This window comes from Telopea speciosissima, chromosome 11 (genome assembly GCF_018873765.1).
Source record: "Telopea speciosissima isolate NSW1024214 ecotype Mountain lineage chromosome 11, Tspe_v1, whole genome shotgun sequence".
Lineage (NCBI taxonomy): Eukaryota > Viridiplantae > Streptophyta > Magnoliopsida > Proteales > Proteaceae > Telopea > Telopea speciosissima.
Window position 1 is genome coordinate 2,001,162 of NC_057926.1, and position 10,896 is coordinate 2,012,057.

A 10,896-nucleotide genomic window follows, 5' to 3' on the forward strand; every position below is an offset into this window, starting at 1 on the left:
AATAAGAACCCTTATGGCAGGAACTTGGTGATAAGAGTTCTGATTATCAGGAACCGAAAACTTTATAAATCTTCTAAACTGAGTCCAACACCCAACATCTTGCTGGAGATAAGATTCCTGGAATGAGCAGTTTTCATAATCGTAACTGAGATCTGTTCTGGCCAGGTTCATTGAATCTGGACATTAGAAATAACCCAGTCAGTTGGACCAGGTTTGAACCAAAACTGTGATGATGCTCCTGCATTACCAGGCGACCAAGACGGTTGCTTTTCTTGCTTCTAGTAAGGCATGTTGTTGCCTTGGTGATGCCTTGATAACTGTGATTTTCATGCATTTCTTTTTCTGTAATTTATTTTTGGCACATCAATGTGTATCCACAGTTATCTTGTGAGCAAGGTTCTAAATCTCAGTTTTGAGGCTGGTTTCGACCCTGACCGGGAGATTTCACAGGTTTCTGTCAAAACCTGGTATTTTTTGGGCAAAACTCGACATGTTATGGGCTGGTTGAAATTGGTTAAAATAGGTCGAAACTTGTCGAAATTATCGAAATTTCCGAAATATTGTCGAAACCTGTTCGATACAGTATAACATATGGGTTTTGTCTCGGAAACTTGGGAAACCAAGATCTTGAACCATGCTTGTGAATTTGCTTTACCAATTCTCCCCTAGACTTTTGTCCTTGTTTATCTATTGCTGAAGTAAACTAAGTAAATAATTTAAATACATAAGCTTTGCAGTATGGCTTTCTCATCTCCCTCTTAACTTTGGTATTTGGATATCACTTAGTAATGATATGGCTCTGTACATGAACTAGAAGTTCATATTTTAAATGAATGTGGGAAGTGATATCCTAAAGCATCAATTGTCGGATCTTCCATTATTAAGATAAAGCTAAACTCTTACTGGAGAACAGAACACATTGTTTTTCTTTCAATGTTAGCCATCTCCCAAACCTTTTCTACTTGTGTTCATTTTACCTGACAACATGCAAATTAAAGTGCTCAGGATATGTTATATAGATTTTAAAACTGTAAAACGTGGACCTGGTTGGTTGGGTTTAGTCTGGACTTGTTCCCTATAAGTCTTTGTGGTTCAGTTTGCAGGGCATGTCTTGTAACAAACTTTGATTACCCACTGAAGGCGATTGTTAAAGCTTAAAGGCATCTTGTAGCATCTAGTAGCATATAGAGGAGTATAACTTGTAGTGGACTCGTGGTTTCATTAAGAAAAGTGATGCTAAGCTCATGGTTTGATTTATGTAAGTTTTCCGCAGCTTCATATTCACAACCAATCACCATAAGTGTCCGACATGGATCATCATTGTCATTATTTGGTATCAGATGTGCAGACTCTGCTCCATGCTCATTTCCCTAGACTCCCCAAATCCTTCTCTCATCACCTTGGTTGGCATCCTTTCTGACCTTCCACTTGTCATAACAAAGGCTCTGACTTGCACTATGGCACTCTTATTTGCTGTGCATAACATATGTGAGTGTGAACACCACAAATAAGAGCTACAGAAACAGTTAAGGGTTTATTCACCCCCCCCCCCCCAAAAAAAAAAAAAAAAGAAAGAAGAAAGCAGAAAATAGTAAAGGGTTAATGCCAAGAAGGAACAAAAGAGGGGGGGGGGGGATGAATAAACCTAATTTACTTGCTTGAGGTGGGTTTCAATCAATCAAGAGCCTAAAACAAAAGAAACAGAAAAAAAGGGGGGGGGGGGGGGACAGTGAACTTTAGATCTAAATTTTGAGCTTTCTTTTAGGGAACAATTTGAGTTTTTTGAACTTCCCAAGGTTATTCCTGAATTTTAAGTTTACATTCACCTTTTTTGCATTATTATTCTGATCTGGCATTCCTTCTATCCTTTTGATACTATGTTAAAATTTTAATGATTTTTGTCAACAATGTAATATGAAAACTAGGTTTTTCAGCTTGATACCTCTATTTATTTTACTGATGGAAACATTTCTTGCATCTGCTTCAGATCTGGAAGGCTAAGGAGTGTTTGAACCTCTTTCCAAATAGCACAAGTGTTAAAGCAGAGGCTGATGTTATTGATGCATTTACCATTAAACTTCCCAGCCTTGGCGTTACCCTTCTACCCTTGCAGTTTAGGCAAATAAAAGATCCAATGGAGATTATTAATATGGTAATTACAGGTCAACGTGGAGCTTATCTCAATGTAGATGAACTTATAGAAATTGCTAAGCTTCTTGGATTGAGCTCCCAGGATGAGATAGCAGCTGTACAAGAGGCTGTGGCAAGAGAAGCTGCTGTTTCTGGTGATTTGCAACTAGCATTTGATCTCTGTCTTGTTTTGGTTCAGAAAGGGCATGGACCCATTTGGGACTTATCTGCTGCAATTGCAAGAGGTCCTGTCCTTGATAATATGGACATAAGTTCTCGAAAACAGCTGCTAGGTTTTGCTTTAAGCCATTGTGATGAAGAATCAATCGGTGAGCTGTTGCATGCATGGAAGGATCTTGATATGCAAAGTCAATGTGAAAGATTAATGATAATGACAGGGACAAGTCCTCCAAACTTCTCTGTTCAAAATTTTTCAATCACCTCACTTCCAATACACAGTATTCAAGATATAGTGACGCTAAGAGATTGCTCTGAAATGGTGGGTGTTGGTAATGGTGATCAGGAAGTTCATTTTGAAAACATAAAAAATATACTTTTTACTGTTGCAAAAGAGTTACCGAATGAAAAAAGAATAGATTGGGACTCTCTTCTAAAAGAAAATGGAAAAGTACTGACTTTTGCTGCATTACAACTTCCATGGCTGCTTGAATTGAGTAGGAAACCAGAGTATGGGAAAAAAAAGATTCCTGGCATGAAAACTCTTGCTGGGAAGCCATACATGAGCGTGAGAACACAAGCTGTAGTGTGTATCCTGTCCTGGTTGGCAAGAAATGATATTGTTCCTAGTGATGATTTAATTGCATCTCTAGCAAAATCAATAGTGGAGCCACCTGTTACCGAAGAAGAAGACATTCTTGGATGCTCATTCTTGTTAAATCTTGTGGATGCTTTTCATGGAAAGGAAATAATAGAGGAGCAGTTGAGAACAAGGGAAGCATACCATGAGATCTCCTCCATCATGAACATGGGGATGTTATATAGTTCGTTGCACAACTTTGGTGTTGAATGTGATGGTCCTTTTCAGAGAAGGGAGCTGCTGCTGCAGAAATTCCAAGAGAAGCACAAATCTCTAAGTTCAGGTCATTTGTTACTCTCAATATTGTCTTCACATAATTCTTACTCTGTAATTCTATTCATGGGTCTAGTCTTGTTATGGGAAACTACATCTTTAAAATTTCATAAAAAGCAAAAAAACTATAATTTTTTCAAGATATTACTCTCTCGCTAGGATCCATGTAGCCGACCCCATTTAATTGGAATAAGGCTGAGTTGTTGTTGTTGTCTCTCTTTCTCTCATTTCTCTTATTTCCTTTTCCCTATTATTTATGTATCAGATGCTATGGTCAAGATTGATGAAGTGCAATCTACCTTCTGGAGAGATTGGAAATCAAAACTGGAAGAGCAGAAGCGCATGGCAGATCAATCTAGGGCACTGGAGCAACTAATACCTGGAGTTGAAACTGCACGGTTTTTCTCTGGGGATTTTGTTTACATTGAAAGTGTTGTTCTCTCCTTGATTGATTCAGTAAAGCTGGAAAAGAAATCCGTGTTGAAGGAAGCATTGAAATTAGCTGATACTTATGGCTTGAAGCAAACTGAGGTATCTCTCTCTCTCTCTCTCTCTCTGATTCGGCTCCTCTCCTGCGAGCCCAGTGCCCAGTGAGGCATCCAAAGGCACGGGGCTGCTGAGTGTGCCGGGCCCAGCACCGTTGGATGCCTCACTGGGCACTGGGCTAGCAGGAGAGGAGCCCAAATTCGTTAGGAGATTTCTGAGTTTTCTATTTTAATTGAAAGATTTGATATACTACAGGAAGCAACAAATTACTCTTTTCAGATTTTGTCAAATTTCTCCCATCTTTCTTCATATCTGTCCATATTGACATCTGAGATTTTTCTTATGTTGAAATCTTTTTTCTTACTTATTTAGATTCTATCTGCTGCTATTTATTATACTGTTATTTAGCTTCTGCCCCCTTTCATATCTGCTTCTATTTTCTAAATCTGTCCACATTGTGCTTGGAGTTCCATCCTTGCAGATTAATTATGTATTTATAGCCACCTTCTAAATGTTCGATCTATGCTAATACATGGTTGTTTTCATTTTATGTAGGTGCTACTACGGTTCTTTAGTTCTGTCCTTGTTTCTGAGGTTTGGACAAATGATGATATTGTGGCTGAAACTTCGGAGCATAGGGACAAAATACTCGCTTGTGCTGCAGAAGTCATTAAAACCATTTTCTTAATTGTCTATCCTGCAATTGATGGGTGCAACAAGCAGCGCATTGCTTACATATACAGTATTCTCTGTGACTGCTACTTGCAGCTGGAGAAAACTGAAGAACCCTTATTAGTCACACCCCCTGATTTATCAGATACTTGTAATCTTGGTTTAACACAACTCTACAGGACTCTTGAGCAAGAATGCAGAAGGGTTTCCTTTATCAAAAATTTGAACTTTAAAAACATTGCTGGGCTAGGTGGTTTGAAATTTGAGTGCTTCAGCAATGAAGTTTGCAAAAACATTGATGAATTTAGTGTGGAAGCTTTGGCAAAAATGGTTCAGAATCTTGTCAGTATGCATGCTGATTCTGAGTGTCTTGTGTCATGGCAGGAAGTTTACAAGCACTATGTTATGAGTTTGTTGGCAACTTTGGATGATAGAACCAAAATTTATAGTCATCCTGATCCAGAAAACTTTCAGCGCTTCATAAGTGAACTTGAGCAGAACTATGATCATTGCAGGTTCTATATTGGATCCTTGTCACAATCAGATGTCTTGAACATTATGTGGCGATACTTCACATCAAGCCTTCTCACAGATGGTTCTTCTGAGAAGTTAAGAGGTGACTCAGCATGGCTGGACTGCCTTATCTCGCTTTTAAATTTCTGGATTAGAATGACAGATGATATGCAAGGGATTGCATACCATGAGAGTTCAGAAGACCACCTCATAAACTTTAATCCAAAAAAACTATGTAAATGTTTGAAGGTTTTCAGTAGCTTGGTGATGGAGGAGAAAGTATTGGTAAGTCAAGGTTGGCACACTGTTCACAATTATGCAAAATGTGAGCTCATGAACAATTCCTTTGATCAGGTTTTTATTTTCTGCAAAGCCATGGCTTTTTCTGGCTGTGGGTTTGGAGCCATTGCTGAAGTCTTTTCTGAAGCCATGGTACAGGACCCAACCAGCTCAAATTTGGACCCAGATAATGAATCCGATCTGGATTATTCTCAGAATCTTCCACAACTTTACATAAATATATTGAACTCTGTTTTGCTTGATTTAGCAAGTGAATCTACTGAATGCCTGAATTTGCATTATCTGTTGTCATCACTCAGTAAATTGGAGGGTAATCTGGACAATTTGGAGAAGGTTAGGTATGCAGTCTGGGGAAGATTAGGGACATACTCTGGTAATATGCAACTGCAAAATCACGTTCGAGTTTATGCTCTGGAACTTATGCAGTCTATCATGGGTAGGAATCACAAGGGTCCATCCGAGCCCTTACCAGATGTTCAATCGTGGGAAGGATGGGATGAGGTTCATGCTACCACGGCAAGCAGCAAGACTTCCAATCTGGGTGGAGCGAATGTCTCAGATGCATCAAGCCTATTTACTAATACATTGATTGCCCTTAGGTCGACCCAACTGGCAGCAGCAATTTCACCAAATATTGAAATCTCTTCAGATGATCTTTTGACGTTGGACTCAGCAGTCTCTTGTTTCTTGAATTTTACCAGAGTTGCTAGCACTGAATCACATTTGGATGCTCTACAAGCCATCCTGGAAGAGTGGGAAGGGCTTTTCTCTTGTGTGAGAAATGAGGAGGATTCATGTGAAGCAGCCGGTGTTGTAAACAATTGGAACAGTGATAAATGGGATGAGGGTTGGGAAAGCTTTCAGGAAGAACCTGTTGAGAAAGAAGGGAAAAATGAGAGATCTCTTTCTGTTCATCCTCTACACATGTGCTGGATGGAGATAATTGAAAAGCTTGTTGTGCAGTCCCGATTTGTAGATGTGATAAGACTGATGGACCATTCCTTATTGAAACCTAATGGCGTTTTGCTGAATGAGGACAGTGCTCGGAGCTTGAGTCATGTTGTTGCCGGCATGGATTGCTTTGTGGCTCTAAAGATAGTGTTGTTACTTCCTTACGAAGCTGTTTGGTTGGAGTGCTTACAGACTGTTGAGGCTAAGTTGAAGCAAGAAGGTATCACAAACACAAGGAGTGAAGATCATGAGCTTTTTATCCTTATCCTATCGTCTGGGCTGGCATCTAACATTGCCACCAACTCCATTTACTGTACCACTTTCTCGTACTTGTGTTATTTGGTGGGGCATTTCGCTCGCCTTTGTCAGGAAGTGAACTTATCCCGAGTCAAATCTAGAGCGAGGGAGGAGACTAATACTGGTCAAGATGACTTTCTGTTTCTCTTCAGAAGAATTTTGTTTCCGTGCTTTATATCTGAGCTTGTGAAGACAAAGCAGCAGCTTCTAGCAGGGTTTTTTGTCACTCAGTTCATGCACACGCATGCTTCTTTCAGTCTTATCAACATTGCAGAAGCTAGTCTCACAAGGTATTTGGAAGGAATGGTTCGCCTGCAAGAGTGTGATGAACCCATTCTTGGAGAAAATGGTTCTTGTAGGTCATTAGTAAATACCATCTCTAGATTGAGAGGTAAGTTGGGAAGTTTGATTCAATCTGCATCGTCATGTCTTTCAACTAATATGAAATGAAAATATTTCTCTCTCTCTCTCTCTCTCTCTCTCTCTCATATATATATCAGGTTGCAGTAGACAGGTGATGTACGGGTAACACAGTAGAGTGTTGGTGTTATGGAGAATTGCCGAAGGATTAGAATTTTACATGCATTAATAAATAAATCAGTAACGAATTATGTCACCCAGCAGGGTGTTCATAAAGTGCAAGGATCTGTGGTACTATAATGTGTTTTCCTACTTCCGCATTTCGTTGGTTGATTGCAAACTCTGATGGAACTGTAAGTCTTTCCGGCAGCCTGAACTATTGAAGATCTAAGGCTGCTGCTAGGAAGTGATAGTAGGAAAGACATTTAAGCATTAGACAAAGTCAAAAAGTGGGACAGCAGTCTAATTTAGGTTTTTCAAGAGGAAGGAAAGAAGGGGAAAGTAATAAAATAAATTTAGGTTTGCATGAAGAAAATTGGGGGTTGAAAGAAAAAACAGAAATTGAAATTCTTATGGGTTGATGAAAGCAAATGGACAGAGGTCATAATAGTGTTGTTACCCAAAGAAGCCGGCAAAAGATCATTAGCCCCTTGATGACAGCTGAAATAGTTAATTTCAGTTTTTTTTTTTCAAATATCCCATAGGAAATTTTGTTATTATTACAAAGTGCGTCGGAAATTTTGGAGTTTACAAAACAATGGAGGTGGAAATCTGTTTGTCTTACATGTGTGTTGTGTGTGTTGTGTGTGTGTGTGTGGGGGGGGGGGGGGTGGTTAATGATGTGATCTGTGAGATAAATGAAATTATGTACTGTATTAACGAAAAAAGACCCATTAGTTACTGATAATATAATGGTTTATTAAGTTTTTGGTTTATAAGGAGAAAATCCTTTAAACAGAATGAATAGTTAAAGAGATTCTCAAAACGACACTTGTTGCGATCAAGAAAAGCATCTTGAAGCAGTGATTACTTAAATAGTGAATAATACACTGATAAAAATAACAGTCACAATTTAACCGTCACAAATTTAAAAAAATAGTACCTCTTCTGAAATGGTGGCTTTCAATCACAAGTGAGTTGTCAAAATTTTGTCTAATTTTTGAAGATTAAACTGGAAAACAGAATCTACCATAAAAACATGGAGACTTGCCTTCTTCAAAGATTTGAAGCCAAACCAATGGGCCTATAAGGTCCGAATTCTAGTTAGGTAATGGTATTTGATGTCACATTTTTTTACCATCAAAACCCACCTTGGGAATCTTCTTAGGCCATGTTAGCAATCATTGAATTCTTCTCTTCTCTATTCAAATTCAAGTACACATGTATATGTACTATCATACGAGATAAATATTCTCTTTGCAATGCCGATTAATTCTTGAAGGGTTTAAGAAATTGGTAATTAGAGTTGCGATTGCTCAAGCAACTCTACAGACATAAGAAGTGCAAAAATTCAGGCATCAATACAATCTTAAGAAATGTAGAAAATAATCATCACTATAGGGATAAAGTAAGACTTGTCTTATTGCAAGCAATTCTTCAAACAACGTTACACTTAGGAAAGTTGGTTTTCGGATCACGATCATAAATATCTACTATAGAAACAAACAAGACTGAAAAACGAGTTTACTTGCAAATCAATTTCCTAAGATACAATAGCTTTTACAAGCCCACTCAAGAGTCCTTTGCACTTAATTTGAAGGCCACATTGGTAGACAAGGTAGTGCTAAACACATAAGGAAAACTCACAAAAGTTTTGAACACTATGCAATTTTTTTCTATGTGAATAGATACAAGAGAGAACTTTGTAAATATTTGGAACGACAAAACATACGGATGACCTGAAACAAAAAGAAAAATCACTTTGCACATGAGGAAGCCGCTCCTGTAAGTAGAGGAATGACACCTCCTCAAGACATCCTTCCAATAAAGCCTCAAAATTCACATCTTTTAAAACAACACTTGAAAAAGGAAAAGACAACCATGTGAAAATGTGGCAACCAAAAAATTTGATTTTGACTATTGGGAACCAACTATTTTGAATTTTACTTTTCGGTTATCAATGTTAAAATTATAAGAACAAAGACAAATTCCTCTAAGAACCCGTCGATGAGACAATCAATGAGAATCATAACTTTAAGTAGCATTGAAGAGCATAAAAATATATAGAAACAAACAGTCAATGACACCATAACTGAAGAAGCCCAAGTCGAGCAACCCCAGTAAGACTTCACCGCCCAAGCTGGAGTGCTGGACTGGTGAGCTCAGTATGTAATACTACAATAGTGGAAGATGTCGCGCATTGTCTTACGATTCTTTTGAGGGATATATGGATGAGATGTTGCGCTTTGTATGCAATACTACAATAGTGGAAGATGTTGCACATTGTCTTACAATTAATGTGCCCATGCAACCAAGCAACTACAAGCTAGCTCATCCTAGATCACTCTCTCCTGGTGGTTGAGCTGATCGTAGAGCATTGTTGCCTCGACTCTGTTCGGGACGCAATAGTTTGATTGCAGCACATGAGTGCAACAGTGCTCTACAATCAGCTTTACTCCACCTAAGTGCTTTCTTTGGTTGCTTGGTCGCGTTAGTGCGCTCCTGAACATATGTTTTAGAAATGCTAATCCCAGTGGTGGCAATCTTTTGAGGGATATATAGATGAGAGAACAGGAAGAAGTTTGGAGCCTCTTCTATTTTGCATGAGAGAGAGAGAGAGAGAGAGAGAGAGAGAGAGAGATGTCCTGGAGGGGGAAGTGGAGAGGGAAGCGGGAAGCTGAAGGTGGGAGGAGGGGAAAGGGATTTGGTGGAGTCCGGATCCTCTACTTCCACCTGCCCGTACTTCCATGTGCGCCCTACACACAATGGGGCGCGCAAAGACCGCCTTACCCCTACCCAAACGCCTAGCCTGAGCAGGGGTAAGGCGGTCTTTGTGCGCCCCGTTGTGTGTAGGGCGCACATGGAAGTAGGGGCAGGCGGAAGTAGAGGATGTGGATATGATTTGGTGCATGTTGCTTTAAAAATAAATGTACATAAATTACCCTTTCAATAGAAATTTATGGGGTTAAAAATGTCATAGTGATTTGAACTATCTCACTAGATATAGTGACACGATTTACAATTTATACCTTTACCTGAAAAACAAACGACGCCCAAAGGAAAAACCCTAAACCCCATCGACCGTCGCTTTTCCCTTTCAAGAGTTCGAGCGAAGCCCAAACCCTCCATCTCACTGATTTTCCCAGTTGCAGACAGCTGCGGTTGACGCACCGAAATCTTTTCGCCGAGCTATTCCTAAATCAGGTATACCATTGTTCTCTCTCTCTCTCTCTCTCACGAAATAGGGTTCTTATTGGTTGGAACTTCCAGTTACCTTGGTAGGAATCTTTTCGGTGGATCCCTCTTGTTCCTGTTCAGTCTCCTTCGTTTCGGATTTTGTTTCTATTTCTATATCCAAATGTCTTATTACTAGCAAGAAATAGTTGCATTTGCCCTACGATTCTTCATTCCTCTCCAAGATAAATAGACTGGATATATATATTTCCCAAATAGGGAAGAATCTTCGGCGTTATTGGTTTGGTAACTGAACATTATTTTATGCTGATTGACGAGTCTTTGTAGCCACTATGGTTGTTTAACCTATAAAATTAAGACATATTCTAGTAGGCAGACTGCTCTATGTTTTTTCTGAATATTGTTGCCCCCCTCCCTTTCCTGCTTTTAGGGTTTAATGGCTCTCCCTAACTCTGTCTTTTGGCATGTTTCTAGCTTTTCTATCGTCATCATGAGTAGGTCTGGTCAGCCCCCGGATTTGAAGAAGTAAGTCTCTTCTTCTGTGTTTATGCTTGGGTTTAATTTTCCCTTTCATTTCTAATGTCTAGTGATTCTTTTTTTCTCTATTTCTGTTGTGGTACTGACTGGTTTTCCTCCTCCATTTTCATGGAACAGATACATGGACAAGAAGCTTCAGAGTAAGTTTTTTTTTTAATATATAGTTTTTTTCTGATAATCTTTGCCTTCTAAATCTCCTAGTTAGG

The 10,896-nt window shown here is 39.1% G+C and overlaps 2 protein-coding genes across 3 annotated transcripts in view; both read left to right on the forward strand.

Moving 5' to 3' along the window:
- Positions 1-6,910, forward strand: part of LOC122645593 (MAG2-interacting protein 2) — a 45,637-nt gene extending 38,727 nt beyond the window's left edge. The window contains exons 10-12 of the mRNA XM_043838904.1: positions 1,988-3,230; positions 3,486-3,751; positions 4,262-6,910. Coding sequence (XP_043694839.1) covers positions 1,988-3,230; positions 3,486-3,751; positions 4,262-6,889 — 4,137 coding nt within the window. The 3' untranslated portion in view covers positions 6,890-6,910. The remainder of the gene's footprint in view (positions 1-1,987; positions 3,231-3,485; positions 3,752-4,261) is intronic.
- Positions 1-10,896, forward strand: part of LOC122645594 (probable small nuclear ribonucleoprotein G) — a 35,403-nt gene that overhangs the window by 6,654 nt on the left and 17,853 nt on the right. Inside the window, exons 1-3 of one of the 2 annotated variants that reach the window (XM_043838906.1) lie at positions 8,063-8,066; positions 10,628-10,678; positions 10,808-10,830. In XM_043838906.1, coding sequence (XP_043694841.1) covers positions 10,644-10,678; positions 10,808-10,830 — 58 coding nt within the window. In that variant the 5' untranslated portion in view covers positions 8,063-8,066; positions 10,628-10,643. Of the gene's footprint in view, positions 1-8,062; positions 8,067-10,627; positions 10,679-10,807; positions 10,831-10,896 lie in introns of those variants that run through there. The other variant, XM_043838905.1, reaches the window with a different exon arrangement.